General features: G+C 50.4%; 1 protein-coding gene across 2 annotated transcripts; it reads left to right on the top strand.

The window, feature by feature from the left end:
• The first annotated feature begins 3,213 nt into the window (after window positions 1–3,213).
• TBC1D21 (TBC1 domain family member 21) lies at window positions 3,214–16,903 on the top strand. 2 transcript variants are annotated; one of them, XM_014849741.3, is made up of 11 exons: window positions 3,214–3,273; window positions 9,189–9,296; window positions 9,437–9,540; window positions 10,755–10,849; window positions 11,328–11,438; window positions 11,566–11,666; window positions 12,722–12,818; window positions 13,160–13,260; window positions 14,280–14,396; window positions 15,061–15,144; window positions 15,504–16,903. In XM_014849741.3, the coding sequence occupies exons 1-11, from the start codon at window positions 3,214–3,216 to the stop codon at window positions 15,534–15,536; spliced, it is 1,011 nt and encodes a 336-aa protein (XP_014705227.3). In that variant the 3' UTR covers window positions 15,537–16,903. The 2 variants fall into 2 exon arrangements, with proteins under 2 accessions (XP_014705227.3, XP_070374183.1); XM_070518082.1 differs by lacking the exon at window positions 9,189–9,296.
• Window positions 16,904–17,395: the final 492 nt, after the last annotated feature.

Below are 17,395 nucleotides of genomic sequence, written 5' to 3'. Positions count from 1 at the left end.
CTCCCGGGATCTTTGAACTTTTGTATTGATGTTACTACAAGCCTCGTGGAAGCAGGCAGCATCTTGGCTCAAGTCTAGTTCATAGAAATTTTTTGGACATGTCCTGGGCATTAGCAATAATAATGGGGATGCTGAGGTTAATAATAACTACCACGCGTTGGGTGCGCCTGTGCTCCAGGCCCAGGCTGGGCTCTTTACACACACTGCTTCACTGACCCTTCAGTTCCATGAGATATTATCATGCCCCCTGGGAAACATGAGGATGCTGGGACTCAGAAAGGTAAGAGATGGTGTCAAGAAAATGACACCTGTTACCACCTCTGGGAGGAGTCCCCCTGCACAGAGCACAGCAAATAGCGCAGCAATGCCTGCCACCAGGGGCAGCATCCCAGGATGTCAACCCAGTCCATGGTTTGCAGGTGCCAAGAGGGACACTCCTCACACTGGCCCTGGAGGTAACAGCGTTTTACTCACATAGAGAAGAGTCAGAGCAGGGGCACCTTCAGTCCCCCCAGACACGGGTTCTCAACCCACAGCCAACACAGGGCCACGGTCTGCACGCACCCCTCTCAAGCTGCAGACAAAGGGCCCCATTCTCTCCCTGCCAGAAAGAGGCACAGCGGTGGGATTGGCCAGGCGCCATGTGATGCACACACTCAAGCAGAACAAAGGGGCAGACGTTGAGTCTGGAACGGGGAAAGACATGCCCAAACGAGGCGGTAAGTCACAGCACAGGCTGTGAGGGCTCCTCTTGGTGATGAGGTGTTCCAGCCCCAAGCCCCCTCTGAGGCAGCTAAGCAGAGGTGGGAAGACTATGCACAGATGGCCTTTCCCAACAAGTGGGACCAAGGTCACATGGTTGGCAGGTGGCAGGGTCAGGACTTGAACCCGGGTTTTCCTGGCACCAAAGGCTGTGAGATCTCTCACTGCATGAACAAGTGCTCTTGTGAGGATGAGAAGGTCTTCTCCAGGTGCCTTCCAAGCCTGGCCTCCCGCCTCACCACCACAAGGCCCTCAGCCAAGGCCCAGCCAGCTTCCTCAGAGAAAAGATGGGCTGGGAGGCTTGCTCCTGGCTCCCAGCACTTTAATGCAAATTCTAGGTCTCTGTAGCCCACACTCCAAAACCAAGAACAATATTTTAAACCTGGGACTCTCATGCCCCGAAGGATCACCATGTACAGAAATTTAAAGCAGAAAATTGGGCTCCCCAAACTCTGGTTTGCATTAGGGCCATTTTCCCCTGTTGAGTGGGAAATGTGAAAAGAAAAGTGATAAAGGGGAATCTAAAGAATTTGGGAAATCATGTCAATTCATGGACATGGGAAGGACCATTCAGCCCTGGAGAAAATGAGATTGGCACATGTCAATCCATGGTGAGAATCAGAAAAAGGGATCAAAACCCTTCTCGCTTCAGCGCAGGGTCCTGCAATTCCCTTTGAACACTAAGCCTCCGTGTGGTTGCTATGAGGCTTTTGCAATACGACCAAACTATCTTGGCTCATTTGGGGAAGGATTATTATCTTGGATTCGCAGACAGGGAGCCAGAGGTGAAAGGAAGTTCAGCAGATGATCTGTGTCTATCACGTCCAGTTCAGAAGCCACGTCGGATCTAGCACGCAGACTTTCCAACTCCCTGCCTGATCCTCAGCTTTTTAGGGAAAAACTGCAGTTAATTCTCAGCTGTCGATGTCGTCAATGTGGAGGAACAGAGGCGGAGATAATCCCAAACAGTGAGTAATGCTCATGCCGTGCCTCCCACTCTGGACTTTTGCTTTGGAAGCTTCTCGCAGACCTCAGGGTGAAGGCGCCTGCTGCAGGAGGCCGTCCCCTGCTCATCCCCCCCCTCCCTACTCAAAGGCGCCTGCCTCCCGCTCCCGTGAAGACGTAGGGGCGGACTAAGGGGAAGAGGCCATGATGCTTTCCCAGGTTGGGAGGGAGGCAGAGAAGAAGGCGTTCTGATTTAAAAGCCCTCCTGGAGTGCAGAAAGCTAGCGGGACAGTAACAGTAAGTGAGGCAGTGAATTGTGTCCACTGAAGACTTCCATGTGGATGCTGATTCATTGTGTTAATAAAGACGTGAAAGCCCGAGGTTGACTGTATTCTGATTTCAGTGCTGGAGACCCACGGCTCAGAAGAGGGGAACATCCAAATTTGAGGTTGGAGTCCAAATTCCAACTCCAAGCTCCTGATTCCAATTTGGTTGATTTAGTTACTATCATCTCCTAATGACTAAGGATGCTTTAGACCAGATGGCTTTAATGGCCAGGACCTGAGTAGGAATGCAGGCGATGCTTAATTAAGGTGGAGAACTGGTGAGGCTGGAACCAAGAGGAGCCGATTCCTTGGATTCGGTCATCAAATACTGAGCACTTTCCAAGTGTCAGGAGGCCAGATTGGCAGTAGGAGGGGAAAGCACACAAGAATCAGACACTGACCGTGGCCTACAGGAATTCAGGTAGGAGGGGAGACTGGGCATGCAATACATACAGAGAGGAAAGTGAGATGAGACCTAAGGGAGCTTCATTTATTTTTCCCTTTAATTACATCATTCATTCGGTTGCTCGGGCACTGTCTTAAGTGCTCTGGGCATAAAGATAAATAAAACTGGTCTCTACCCCCAGAAGCTACTATTCAAATGCTGGATCTAAGTCACCCAGGGAGCTTTTCAAAATACAGTCCCCCGGTCCCAGTCCAGACGTGCTGATTCTGAGTCTCTGGAGGTGGCACCTGAGAAACCGGAAGCTCGGACTCCAGGTGTTCCCAGGTTTGAGCTCTGCTCTGGTGGGATAACGAGTGAAGGGAGCCCCGAGGAGGAAGAGCAGGGGCAAGGAGAAAGACTGCCTGTCCACTGCCCGCCTGATGAGCCTGGCACCCTGGCCTGCCTGTCCTATGACCCCCACCTCCGCTGAACACCCTGCGTGCGCCGCAGTTCTTCTGGCTGACTGGTGGCTTCGTCTCCTTGGGTCCTGGGCACGTCTTACCTCTGAAGCTGAGTGTGCCCGTGTTCCAAGGTCATTGTGATGAGGGTTCTAGGGACCTTGTGACACACTGTTAGTGGCTCTGGCCAAGTGTGGGAGGTCAGGAGTGGCCCATTGTTCCTGGGAATGCACCTCATCTCCCAAAAAGAACATCACCTTCCCCTGCTAATTAGCATCGTTTAGGGCTCCAGGTGAGCTCCAGCCAGAGGCTACTTTGAAGACAGAGAGCAGGGGCCATGACCACCCTCTCCCCGGAAAACAGCATCTCTGCCAGGCGGTCGGCCTCCTTCATCCTGGTGCGTGTGCTTCAGCCCAAGTCCCGCCCTCCCCAGCCTCTGGTTAGGCTCATTTTCCCTTATTGGGTGGGAAGGACTAGGACCTTGAGGTGGCCTAGAAGGCGGAGCAGGGTAGGTCGTACTTTGGTCTCACTATCAGCACCAACAAGGGGGCTGGGAAGCCACGGGCCCCTTTCACCCTTCTCTCTAAGCCAGTGTTACCTTTTCGCTATATGTGACTTTCTAACTTCAGTGAGTTTTAGTTTTGCAAATTGACTCTTGAAGATGCTGATAAATTTTCCTTGGTGCTTTTGCCAACAATTTTGGTATGCTGCCACCAGGTGGCAGTAACGCTTTTGTTAGTAAGTGGTGCCAAGCCCAGTTAACAAGATTCATCTATTCATTAGAAGTCAGCCTCAGTCACAAAGATTTTCCACGTAGTATATTTTTCAAAATCATAATAACTATAATGACCTTAACCAATCTCAAGTGTCATTAATCATAGTGATTAGGAGAGTGATACATTAAAAAATCAGAAATGCAAAATGGGCACGTCTCTCCCTGAGTATTAAATGTTACTGTTTTATTGCAGACTATCACCAGGCCTTGATTTGAATTTTCTTTATGTCTTTCTTCATTTCTCTGAACTTAGAGAAAGATAATAATAAAATAACAAACTGTCACATAGCATTTATTATGTACAATGACTGTTCTAAATGCTCTATTTTTAGTCATTTATTCTCAGCACAACCCTATGAGGCGGATGATGTTTTTTTCTTCATTTTATAAATGACAAAATTGAGGCACAGAGACTAAGTAACTTGCCTGCAATCACACAGCTACTAAGTTACAGAGCTGGTACTTAGACCCAGGCAGGTGGGCTGTGGAGTCCGTTTTCTAAATCAGTGATTCTCAAAGTGTGGCGCCCAAATCTGCAGTATCAGCATCAACTGGAACTTGTAAGAAATGCAGATTCTTAGGCCCTAGATCTTCTGGGCCAGCAACTCTCGGGGGTAGGGCCCAGCGATCTGTGTTTTAAGCCCTCTGGGGGATTCTGACGTGCAGCTAGCTTTGAGACCCACTGGTATGTTTTTTTTTGAGGAAGATTAGCCCTGAGCTAACATCTGCTGCCAATCCTCCTCTTTTTGCTGAGGAAGACTGGCTCTGAGCTGACAGCTATGCCCATCTTCCTCTACGTTATATGTGGGACGCCTACCACAGCCTGGCTTGCCAAGTGGTGCCATGTCCTCACCCGGGATCCGAACCGGCAAACCCCAGGCCGCCGAGAAGCGGAACGTGCGCACTTAACCACCGCACCACCAGGCCGGCCTGAGAACCACTGTTTTAAACCATTCTTTTGGTCACTGATGACACTCCCCCTGCACCTGGGTTGATAATAATCATCTGGGGGGACCTTTCGAGTGCACACAGGGACCCCCCCTCCCGATTTTACTATGCCTGCCCTCCCTGGGCTCCCTCCCCCTCCCCCAGGCGAGGGGAGTGCGTCTGGTCCCTCAGGTGAACGAAGTGGAAACAAAATTGAGAACCTTAAGCACAGGCAACAGCCCTTCCCAGGCTTTGCTGAGGGCTTGTTGCTGTGAGAATTTGCAGCAGTGGCATCAGAAGCCCTCACAGAAAGTTTTCCTCATCTTCCAGTGGCTTCCCTATTTTACTAAAAATATTAGAGAAAATCTTTAACCCAACGATGCAGAAGGGGAAGGAGGGTGGGAGATGCAGACCCCCAGCAGCAGGAAGCTCTTAGACAGAGCGAGCCCCTTGCGGTTCCCGCTTCTGGCCTCCTTCTCCAGATGAGGCAAGGCTAAGGTTCCCCCAGGTTCGCTGGTGGGGAGCCCACCGTGAAGGTGGGAGATCTCCACACCTGCTCTCCCCAGCGGTGCTCTTCCCGGGAGACTAGCGAAGGAACTGCTGCAGAGCCAGAGGCCATCCAGCACTTCACAGGCTACGTGGTTCCCCCTCTGGGTACCAGCTCATTGTACCCACATGGTGAGGTAGGGCGTTCATAGGTCGGTGGAGCAAAGAATGGGGGAATATGGGAGGATGAAGATGGATTCGAGAGGCTATTGAGTTGACAATTGCCATCACTTTGAAGGACCCCAGATACGGGTTCCATGGTTTCTGGCACAGACAGTGTGGATGCACAGGGAGACGAGAGGGAGGGGCCTTCCATGTGGAAAATTTCCCTTTAGCCCCCTGCAGGTCAACAGGCTTCTGTACTTGCCCCTGGCTTGCAAGCAAATGTTTTAGATGTTCGTATGTGTGGCCTGTAGTTTGCTTAGGTTTGGGGAGACACAGGGAAGTGGTGTGGCTAGAGAAACAGAGTTTCCTGCAGGAGCAGGCAGTGACTTTTCCTAAATGAACTCAGCCCCGCAAAGAAGGCAGACGGCCAGCTGTGCATGTGGAGGTTTGGTAACACGGAACCTCTGACCCCCAGCTGATGCCTGCCTGCAGTGTTTCCATTCCTCTCCGCCTCGCCGCACCGACGCTGTATCTTTTATGATGGTGTGCTGTGCACATTACTTTGATTACTTTTCTACCCTTTCATTGTGTTTGACCTTTTTTCATATCTTTGTTCATCATTTATTTTTAATCTTTTTATGGCACTTGATTTTAAGGTATACCTTTTGTTAACAGCTTGTATAGATGCGTATTTTTTTTTATTCAAGCTGAAATCCTCGCCTTTTACCCTCCCTGTGGCATGGCATTGGGGTTAAGCACCCTGACTCTTGCACCAAATAGCTCTAGGTTCAAATCTCAGCTCTGATGCTTGCTTTGTGACTTCGGATGTACTGATTAACCCTCCCACAGCCTCAGTTCCCAGGTCTGTGAAGCGATGTAATAACCACAACTACCGTATGGATGGCTGTGAAGATTAATTAAATGGTCAGCATCTATGAAGTGCTTAGAACAGGGCCTGGCACGTGATCAATGCTTTTAAGTGTTTACAACTAATAAGAGAATTTAATGCATTTATTTTCATAACTGATTTCTTTGGGTTTCTGTCAAGCTTATGCTTTTATTAATTTCTTGGTTTTTTGTATTATTTGCTTTTATTTTTTAAAATGAGTTAGAAGGAAAGTGTCCTGTTCCTATAAATCTAGCATTTTTAAAGTCACAAATAAAACAGTTTCTTCTGACTCCATCCTCAAATATGATAAATAAATTGAATTTGAGGTTAAAAATCTCCCCAAGGAAACTCCAGGCCTAGATGGCCTTACTGGTGAGTTGTATCAAACATTGAAGAACAAAATAGTAGCAATTCCACACAAACTCTTCTAAAAAACGGAAAAGCAAGAATGCATCCCTACTCATTCTGTGAGGTCAACATCACCCTAACACCAAAATCAAGGATATTACAAGACAAGAAAACTATAGATCAATATCTTTCATAAACATGGATGCAAAAATTCTTAATAAAATTTTAGCAAATAATATCCAGTGATGTATTGAAAGGATAATGTATCACCACCAAGTGAAGTTTATCCCAGGAATGCAAGGCTGATTTAACATTCAAAATACATTCAGTATAATTTACTAATGAAGTAAAAAGAGAAAAACCATATGATCATTTTAATAGATGCAGAAGATCATTTGGAAAAATCTGACATCCATTCCTTATAAAAACTCTCAGCAAACTAGGAATAGAAGGGAACTTCCTCCATCTGATAACGGGCAGCTACAAAAAGCCTGCAGTTAACATTATTCTAAATTATGAAAGCCTGAGAGCTTTCCCTCTAGGACTGGGAACAAAGCAAAGATGTCTACTCTCACCACTTCTATTCAACATGGCACTTGAGGTTGTAGCCAGTGTGTAAAACAAGAAAAAGAAATAAAAGACATCCAGCCTGGAAAGGAAGAAATTAAACTGCGTTTATTCGCAGATAACTTGATCATCTGTATCAGGGTTGGTCAGTATAGTACGTATTTCAGTGTGCGTGCCATGCGTCTCCGTTGCTTTAGCTCTGAGTGAACGGGTGTGGCTGTGTGCCAATAAAACGGTATTCTAATCAACAGTTTGGAGATCAGATTTGGCCATGGGTGGTAGTTCCTGATCCTTTGCCTACATAATAAATCCCGTGGAATCCACAAAAAAAGCTCCCAGGACTAAAAAGTGAGGTTAGTAAGGTTGCAGGATACAAAATCAATATATAAAAATCCATTGTATTTCTGTATACTAGTAATGAACAATTGGAAGTTGAAATTTTAAAAAATAACACCTTTTATAATAGCATCCAAAAAATAAACATTTATGGGTAAATCTGACAAAATATGTGAATAACCTATACACTGAAAACTAAAAAATGTTGCTGAGAGAAATTAAAGATGACCTAAATAAATGGAGAAATATACTGTGTTCATAGGTCAGAAGACTCAATAGTATTATCAATTCTCCCCAAATTGATTTATAGAGTCAGCGCCATCCCCATCAAAATCACAGCTATCTTTATCATAGAAATTGACCAATCAACTAAAATTCACATAGAAATGTATTGCTAAAGTTGATGCATTCCCTTTTATAATCAAGGATCCCGGGACCCAGCCCAGCTTCCCCAACCTCTTCTGCTTCCAGCCACGGTGCACGCTGAGGGCTGCCGTCTCTGACTGGCTGTGGATTGGGAGAGCGTGATGGCCGTCAGAGGGTTCAGGAGATAGAGCTTGTATGAGTTATTAAAGTGCATCGCTCAATCCATTGCTATCAAACATGGAGTGAACAGAAATTATCCCAAATTTGGGCCTTTGGACTCTGATTCTTAATTTCCGGTGCTGTTTGAACCTCTCAGAGCTTGCTACTCATGTGGTCAGCGGACCAGCAGCAGCAGCAATCCCCTGGGAGCTTGTTAGAAATGGGTCATCTTGGGCCCAACCCCAGACTTTCTGAGTCAGAATCTGCATTTTAAGAAGATCTTCAGGTGACACTTGTGCAAATTTAAATCTGAGTTGCACGTGTGCATATCCAGGTGTAGATTAATGGGAAGCTGGGAGGATGTGTATCAGACATACCAAGCTCTATCCGTCAGCGTAGCTTCACGTCTGCAATGGGGCATTTCCAGATGTTCCTCTCTCCAGTAGAAGAATTTTCTCGAATAGAGCTTCTGTTGGAACTCTACCTCCTCGTTATTGTTTTATGAGCATTTTAATCGCTTTGCATGCAGTGCGCTCGCTTACAGACATACCCTTATCTAAACCAGAAGCCGGTCCTCATGAAGAACTGTTCTACTCTTCCAGGAAAGGTAAAATGGAGCTCATGAATGGGTTTAATTAGTGCTTATTTTATATTTTTCCATGATCAAAGTAGTATACATTATTATAGAAAAATGAGAAAATACAAAAAAAGGAAAAAAATTGCTTATAATCCTATTGCTCAAAGGTCATCACTTTTGTTTTTAGTGGGTTTTTTGGTGGGTTTTTTTTTCAGTCTTTTTTCTAACAATTATTTCTAGAGGTTAATTCACTATATAGCAGAGTATATAAGGTGCAGCTTTTGTAATATATAACAGAGATATACAGAGTATAATACATAGGAAGGATAGATGCTGAATACACAATCTTATATTCTGCTTTTTTCTAACATTTGTATTTTTACAGATTATTATTCATTCCTTGTAAGCATCATTTTATATGCCTCACAATATTCCATTGAGTATATAAACCATAGTGTACTTAACTATTCCCTTATTGCACAACATTTAGAGTGCTTGCATTTTTCATTTTGGTAAGTAATGTGCAATGAAAATTACTGTCCATATAGCATTTTTCTGTATATTTTAGTAATTTCTTCAGGATGTATTTCCAGAAATGAGTCAGAGGCTGTGAACTTTGAATCATATTGCAAAATCCAGAGTATATAATTTAAAAATCACACTTAAAAGAAAGGCCAAAGGTTCCTAGCAGAAGGCTGAAGTGGCTGTCCCTGGCAGGTGAAGAGAAAACCCCCCATTGACAAGACAGAATGGGATGGCTTCTTTGACGAGAATGGTCATTTGGCCAAGTCACGAGACTTCATTTGTGTTAACATCCTGGAAAGGGTATGGTCCCCAAGTTACCCTTGGCCTTGCCCTCGAACTGGGAGGCGTGGCTGGGCAAGGGGGCAGGCATGCCATTGGAAGGGGTCCTTTTGGCAGGCATCCAGAGGGCCATGACCTCTCACCTGCCACTTCTACCACAGGGTCTGCACCCCTTGGTGAGGACGGAAGCCTGGAAGTTCCTCACTGGCTACTACTCATGGCAGAGTTCCCAGGATGAGCGGCTCACAGTGGACAGCACAAGGAGGTAGAATGTTCCAGATGCTGTCAGGGGAGGGTGGGTAGCAGAGCAGGTGAGAGGGGGTGTCCACCCCAGCCTGGCAGGTTCAGTCTTCTTCTCACAAACAAACTTCTTACTCTGAGAGACAAAGCCCCATGGTGCTCCCGACCCAGGCCCCACACACAGGCCGTGCCAGCGCCTTCCTCACCCTGCCCAGCTCCATTTCCCAGCCCCCACACTGCTGACACGGGCTTAATCCCAGCAGCTCCTCTCACCCCACCACAGGCCCACCCCATCCTTCCCTAGGGCCTGTGCCCCCTAATAGAGGTAGAGAAGATTCATGCACAGGGGCCAGCCAGAGAATATTCCAGGGCAATAGGGGATCAGAGGGCTCGGCTGAGGAGTCCTGAGAGCCCCAAGGGCCCATCTTTGTTAGTTTCCTGAGGCTGTTGTAACAAAGTACCACAAACCAGGTGTCTGACAACAGCAGAAATGTTCTCTCTTGGTTCTGGAGGCCAGAAGCCCAAAAGCTGGGTGCCGGCAGGGCCGCGCTCCCTGCGAAGGCACTATGTGAGGACACTTCCTTGCCTCCTCGAGGTTCTGGCGGCTCCTGGCATTCCCTGGGCTGTGGCTGCATTGCTCCAGTCTCTGCCTCTGTGGTCACGTGGCCTTCTCCTCTTCTCCCTGTGTCTCTCCTGTGTGTGTCTTATAAGGACACTTGTCACTGGATTTAGGGCCCACCTGGACAATCCAGAATTATCTCATCTTGACATCTGCAAAGACCCTTTTGCCAGATAAGTTCACATTCATAGGTTCCAGGGGTTAGGGTGTGAACTTCTCTTTTAGGGGTCACCAGTCAGCCCACTACACCACCTAAGCATCTCTAAAGATGGGCACGAAACACTGCCTCAGCCAATCCTACCAATCCTGAGGCCTAGGGGCCAGCATCATCTCCTCTGTACACAGGAGGAAACTGAGGCTTCCAGAGGGAAAGTGCCATCCCCAGGGCTTGACCTTAGTTGCAGACACCCAGCTATTAAGTTGTGGAGCCAGGATTCAGGTGCTGCGGCGGGGACTGCACGGCCCATCTCCGCCCTGCACTGCAGGAGTCCGTTAGAGGACAGTGAGGGCTGGCGCAGCCGAGGTGAGGGAGCAGCAGAGGTAGCGGGTGCAGCCCAGAGGCCCCGTGATGTGCCAGGAGGGGACGGCTGCCTCGTTCAGCCTCCATTCTGTTCTCACAGGAAGAATTACGAGGCCTTATGCCAGATGTACGAGAAGATTCAGCCCCTTCTGGAAAACCTGCACCGGAACTTCATAGAGACTCGGAATAACATCGGTGAGCAGAGTGGGGTGGGCAGGGCTGGGCAGAGGGGAGGGTAGGAAGCCATCTCTGCCCCCTCCCCAGTCATGTCGAGAGGGGGTGATTCCTGGGTTCCTGAAAGCTGCCTTGACATGCTCATCCACCCATCTCCACTGGGTGCCCCAAGACGCACAGCACTGTGTATCCCTGGGTGCTTGCTGTTCCTTCTGGTTTGTCTTCGTCTTTTCCCCCCTTGGCCTTGAACTAGGTTGGATTTGAATTGGACGAGGAGGGGAGGCATTCCTGGCCTGGCCAAAGATTTGGAGGTGGGAAAAAACCCAGGCAGCTCACAGTGTGGTGAGGGGTAGAGCCTGGTGGGCTGATGCACCTTTCACAGCTCCCTTCTCAGGAGGCTCTGGGTCCTATTTCTGGGGTGGGAAGAATAAACTCACCCATGGACCCCTGTGCAGGAGGGGATCTGGTGCCACCCACCTGTCCCTTGCTCCCAACCTAGCATATGACATCCAGAAGCTCTACGACAAAGACCCCCTGGGCAACATCCTTATCGACAAGAAGAAGCTAGAGAAGATCCTGCTCCTGAGTTATGTCTGCAACACCCAGGCAGGTGCGCCACGGGCTGAGTCTCCCCTCAGCCCTCTCTTCTCAATTCCTTCCCGGAAGTCCTTCCCTGCCGGAGCCCAGGCTCCGCCCCTCCCACCAGGCCCCTCCTCACTGGCCCCTCTCCACCCCAGAGTACCAGCAGGGCTTCCATGAGATGGTGATGCTTTTCCAGCTGATGGTAGAACATGACCATGAGACCTTCTGGCTTTTCCAGTTCTTCCTTCAGAAAACGGTGAGAGTTGGGCCTTGCTCAGGGGACCCCGCCCCTTCCCCTTGAGATTAGGCAGGCATTGGCAGCCCCAGTTATTTCCTCCAACCCTGAAACAGCCCTCTGGACCCAGAGGAGCCTAAGATGGCAATGCCAGCCCCAGTAGGTGTGTTCTAAGGGGGAGGGGGCAGGCATTGGAGTTGAGAAGCAGGGTGGAAACATGCTCTCACCAGACCTTGAAAGAGCATGGCTGGCCAGGCCTGGAGATGGCACGTTCTCCTGACATTCCCTTCCCAAAATGCAGCTCTGCTCCCACAAATCCTCCATGGCTCCCCATGGCCTCCAAAATAAAATCCAATAACCTTAGCCAGGTATTCAAGGCCTCCATCTTCAGTCTTGTCTCTCTCTGCTCCCTTCACACGACCTGCACTCCAAGCATACCAGGACTCGGTATTTCCCAGGTGTAACCCATACTGTCCAGGTTGAGGGCTTTTGAAGTTGCTGCTCCCTTGAACACCCTCCCTGTAAAGCCTTTCCTCATGATCTGTCAGAGGCTGCCCAGAACCCACCCTCATCCCTTTCTCTATCCCGGCAACAATGTGTTCACTGCTCTTTCCTTGTCCTGATTGGTTCTAACCCATGTATGTGTGTGGAGGAGTAGTTGGACTCACTGCATTGTGAACCACACCTAAGACATCTCTGCACCCCTGCCACACACACACACACACATTCACAACACAGATGCACACACATATACAAACACACACTGCACACACAGATGCACACACATATACAAACACACACTGCACACACAGATGCACACACATATACAAACACACACTGCACACACAGATGCACACACATATACAAACACACACTGCACACACAGATCACAAGGACATAGACACGATGTGTGCATGGACGTACACACACATACACCCAGACTCAGACAGACATGGGCTGGGCCCAGAGCCAGACACACACAGGGCCTCCAGAATTGGGGAATTGGTGAAGCAGGGCTCTCTTCTGGTGCCTTCGAGCCTAGAAGGTCATGGTTTCCCTCCCCACATCTTCCGCAGGAGCACAGCTGTGTCATTAACATCGGGGTGGGCAAGAACCTAGACATGCTCAACAACCTGATCAACTTCCTGGACCCCATGTTTGCTGAGCACCTAAGTGAGTGGACCCCCTCTTGCCCCGATACACCCCTCACCCGGGGCAGACAGGGGCGGTGGCGATGCCCAGTCACAGGGAGAGGGAGCAGGGTCGTTCGATCTTCTCTCCAGGCCCTGGGAAGAGGGTACATCTGGATGGGATGGGAGTCTGAGCAGCTGAAAATCCACCCTAAACAGTCTCCAAGGGCAGCTGGCAAGTTGACAGCCAGGTGTTCTGCACTTCCCAAGTGTGTCTGCAGGCTCTGTCGTTGCCTCGCTGTGTGTTTTTGCTTCATGGTGCATGCCATCCCCTGTTTTCCCTGACCACAGCCTCGGGCTGGCACCCCGCTTCTCTCCCCACAGAAGGGAAGGGTGCGGGGGCCGTGCAGTCCCTCTTCCCCTGGTTCTGCCTCTGCTTCCAGCGAGCCTTCAAGTCCTTCGACGACGTCTGGAGGCTCTGGGAGGTGAGGCACTCCTCTGGAGACAGAAGGGAGAGGCCCCTCACACAGGTGGTGGGAAGCCCTTTTCCTGGCCTCCCCTTCACCACTGTCTGGATGGAGTTCAGTAGCTTGGGGTTCATCGGGCCAGTGACCCTGCTCCTCCTTGTTAGAAGAGGCCAGAGTACTATTCATCCAGTCCCACCCACCATACCTTCTCAGGGCAGGAGGGGTGGGGGCCTCACACCTGTGCCTATGGAAGCCTGGCCTGCCATCAGCTCTCCTGCTGTCCTGGCCTCACTCTGCTCTCACTTACCCAGCTGCCCCGCCTCCCGAGTGCCAGCTCCTTGCTGAGTCCTCACTCCTGAAGAATGCGGGGCCCCCAAGGACACGTCACACCTGCAGTCCTTGGATCACAGTCCCCAAGGCCATCAGCAGATGAACCTCCCCAGGAATATGCCCACCACCTGTCACTGCCCGGCCCACGGCCTCCACTGCCTGCAGGATCCCACCCAATGTTCAGCCTGGCATTCAGTGCCCCACGAGTTGACTCCCACCTGCCTCATGCCTCCTTCCTGGCCTCTGGTCTCCACGCCCTACTCCATGAGCACCCCAAGCCTTTGGCGGCACCCTTGGATTGTTGATGTCCCATCCACCGCTGCTTTGCCCAAGCTCCACTCGAATGCTACAGTTACCCAGTCTTTCTCTCTCCCTCTCCTCTCTCTCCTCTCCCCTCCTCCTCCCTCTCCCTCCCTCCCTCTTCCCCTACCTCCTTCCCTCCCTCATTCTCTCTCCTCCTCTTCCTTCCCTCTATCTAATGAGTTCCCTGAAGCCTTTTTCTCTGAGTCCCCCGTAGCCAGCACAATGCCTAGAAGCCCAGAGGTAGCTGTGAGCACTTGCCTGAAAGAATGAATGAATGAGCATGTCAGCAGCAAGGCCCAGGTGCGGCTGACCCCAGCATGTTGTTGGTGGGTCCCTCACCATCCTAAGGGCGTCTGCAGTCCCAGGCCATAGGGCCCAGGCTGAGACCCGCCCGCCACCTGCAGGTGCTGCTGACGGGGAAGCCCTGCAGGAACTTCCAGGTGCTGGTGGCCTACAGCCTGCTGCAGATGGTGCGCGGGCAGGTGCTGCAGGAGAGCATGACTGGCGACGCCATCCTCCTGGTGAGAGCACCATGGGCCGGGCCCAGCCCCATCAGCTCCTGGAGGCCCCCGACATCCCACACCATCCCTGGCCAAAGGCTCCTGGTTTGTGGGGTGCTGGGCTTCAGAGCCCTTTTTGCCCCTGGGCAGGAAGAGTGATGAGACCTGAGACTCCTGAGTGCTTTTATAGACTAGCCCGTTTAAGCCTCATGACAAGCCTGACACAGAGTGGTGACAACCATCATATCATCACCCCTGTTTTGCATATGAGGAAACTGAGGCCTTGAATGGTTCTTAACTATTAGGCTTGACAGCCTCACAGTTAACCCTTTGGCCCTAGGGTCCTCGGCAAAAGACCTAGAATTTTCTAACATTTCTAAAGAGGAGCTGAAGACTTTGTTCAAAGAAATCTTAGGTGGCACCCCAATTATAAGACAACTCCTCTTTAGAAGCCCCTGAGATACTCGGTGGAGCCCTGGGACTCGCTGGAGCCCAGTATGAAAACTACGTCTATCTCCCCAAAATATAAAATTCCAGTGGGGAAATTTTAGGCACTGTGCCAGGCTGGTTGGGAAGAGATGGCGTGGCCCCAATGACTGCTGTGAGCAGCGGCCTTGTCCCCTTGAAGCATCGAGCTGCCCCCTGTGCCCCTGGAGACCTGCTTCCACCCCTCCTCCTGGCACAGGCCTGCAATAACCTCATCGACCTTGATGCCGACGAGCTGATCTCTGCAGCCTGCCTGGTTTATGCTGAGCTCATCCAGAAGGACGTAAGTTGTACTGAGTATTTGTCCTCCTTCTCTTTCTCCTCCAAGAAGCCTTCCCTGATTGCCCAAGCCCAGCCCATGGGAGGCATTTTCGGCTTCAGAGACGCAGTTTGTGCCACTTTCTCTGCCACCAACTCATGGCTCTGCGTGGTCTTCCCACTGTTTGTGTGTGCAACTCCTACCTCCCCGAGCAGACTGTGCGTCCTGAGGACACAGCCCTCACTCCTCATTACCAGTGGCTCTAGGTGCAGGGCTGGGCACCCAGGGGCTCAGAGAACGTCACTGGCTGGATGAACTGAAGAATGAGAGCAACAGACCAATGTCCATCCACCTCAACTTGCCAGAACCTTCCTTTACCCCAGGTTCCTCAGCCATTACAGGATTTCTTTCTCTGAGGACACCCGCAACAAACAGACACCCTCAACGGACAGGAATAAGGTGGTTCTTCGGCCATGAGGTCAGGATCAAGTCCACTGGGGTGTTGGGGTGAGGGTGTAGGTAATACAGCTGCAACAGAAACAGCCGTCTAGAGTCATGATTTGTGATGGGCCATGTGTCTCCTAGGGGGGCTCACACGGGCAGAGACAGGATGGTCCAGTGAGAAGAGAGACCTGGTGGGTGAAGAGAGAGATTGTGTGGGTTTGAGAGAGGGTGTCCGCTAGGAAGAGATTGTGTGGGTCAGCAGCTCTTCTGTGGCTGAGGGTTTCAAAGGCTATGGTGGTCCCACATCAGGAAGCAAATGATTAAGGTCATAACCAGCTTCCGGAGCTTTCCCACCTCCTGCGAGACAGCATTAAACCTGTCTAACAGGCTTGCTCAACTCCTGGGACTCAGGCCTGAGAGGAGGGCCTGACCCCAGGGCTTTGCCAGCCCCCCACAGCCCCCCTTACTCCCAGCACACTAAGCACGTGTTAGGTTGTTTTTCCAGAGCGTCCCAGCAGTCTGTGGAAGGACACACCCAAATCTCTGGCTAGCAGGTGGTTCCCCTCCTGGTTTCAAAGCCTTCCTCACAGGTGCACCTTCATTTCCCAGCCTGGAATGCCTCCTCAAACTAAACTACCTGTTGCGGCCTGGTTCAGTCTTGTTCAGCCTCTCTAGAGAATGCCATCTTTTCCCTGGCTGAGCAGTTCAGCATTTCTCTGGGGCAGAGGCTCATGCCACAATTCTCCCCAGACTATGCCACAGCCCCAAGCCCCCCGCCGCTGGGGGGCCCATGCTCTGAGGGGTACCCTGAGGGCGGACATGGAGATTGGCCAGAAGGCACTGAACTTACAGAGGGGCTGGGGCTAGCTGGGTGCCCCCACAGCTGCTCTGCAAGTGTGTACACCTGTATGCACATACACATGCGCACACAGCCCCGTCCACTGGCTACATCTTTGTCAGAGGAAGCTGATGGATGGCAGGAGGGATCCACTGGTTTTGCTGTGGACCCTGGCCCTTAGGGATGAGGCACAACCATCCTTCTCACTCTTCAGCCAACCTCTCCTCCCTTTTGCTCCCATCCTGTCACTCTCAGTGCCTGTCACTCAAAAGGCGCTATGTCCCTGGTTAGTGTCTGTCTCCTTCCCCTCAGGTGACAATCTCCCATCCATGGCTGGCTCTGAGTCTCTCGGCTGCTGTGTCTCTGCTGGAGGGGGTGTTGCTGAAAAGCGGGGCCCTGTTGCCCACACCAGGGTCTTCTCTGTGTGGGGAAAGAGCCAGCATTTGCTGGGCAGGAAGACACATGCATAAATTCATGTACTGTGCTTCTCCTTTGGTTTATGTTCCTGAGACAGTTTATTTAAATAAAGTTTCCTGCGTGGAATACGGTTCTCGAAGAACAAAACTGTGTTTTCATTTTACCAAAGACCAGAGTAAAAGACATCTCGGTGAGCTGACTGTGGCCTTGGGAAGAGAAGAGTCCATGGAAATGTCAGCTGTGCATTTCTTAATGCTTCTTTTGGCCTGGTGGCATTAGTTAGCCTATGATTTTTGATTGGAACATATACAAAATGCCAAATATCTATCCCAAAACTAAAAAACTCAAGAACTTACCTTCTAGACCAACAGTTTTCAAGCTGGTTTTTAAAATCCTTGGTGCCGTATTGTTACACAATTGTTCCTAGGAGCCCAGTGGCTGAAGTTTGCGCAGGCAGCCCAGAGCCCTCCTCTCTGCGAGTCCCCTGACACCCGTCCTTGAACCTCACATCGTTCCCTGTGGTACTTCCAAGGAACCTCTGGCCTGCTGGGAGCAGGTCTGAAAACCTCTGTTGGT

Source organism: Equus asinus, chromosome 2, assembly GCF_041296235.1.
Source record: "Equus asinus isolate D_3611 breed Donkey chromosome 2, EquAss-T2T_v2, whole genome shotgun sequence".
NCBI classification, from domain to species: domain Eukaryota; kingdom Metazoa; phylum Chordata; class Mammalia; order Perissodactyla; family Equidae; genus Equus; species Equus asinus.
This window is presented reverse-complemented; position numbering and strand designations above follow the sequence as displayed.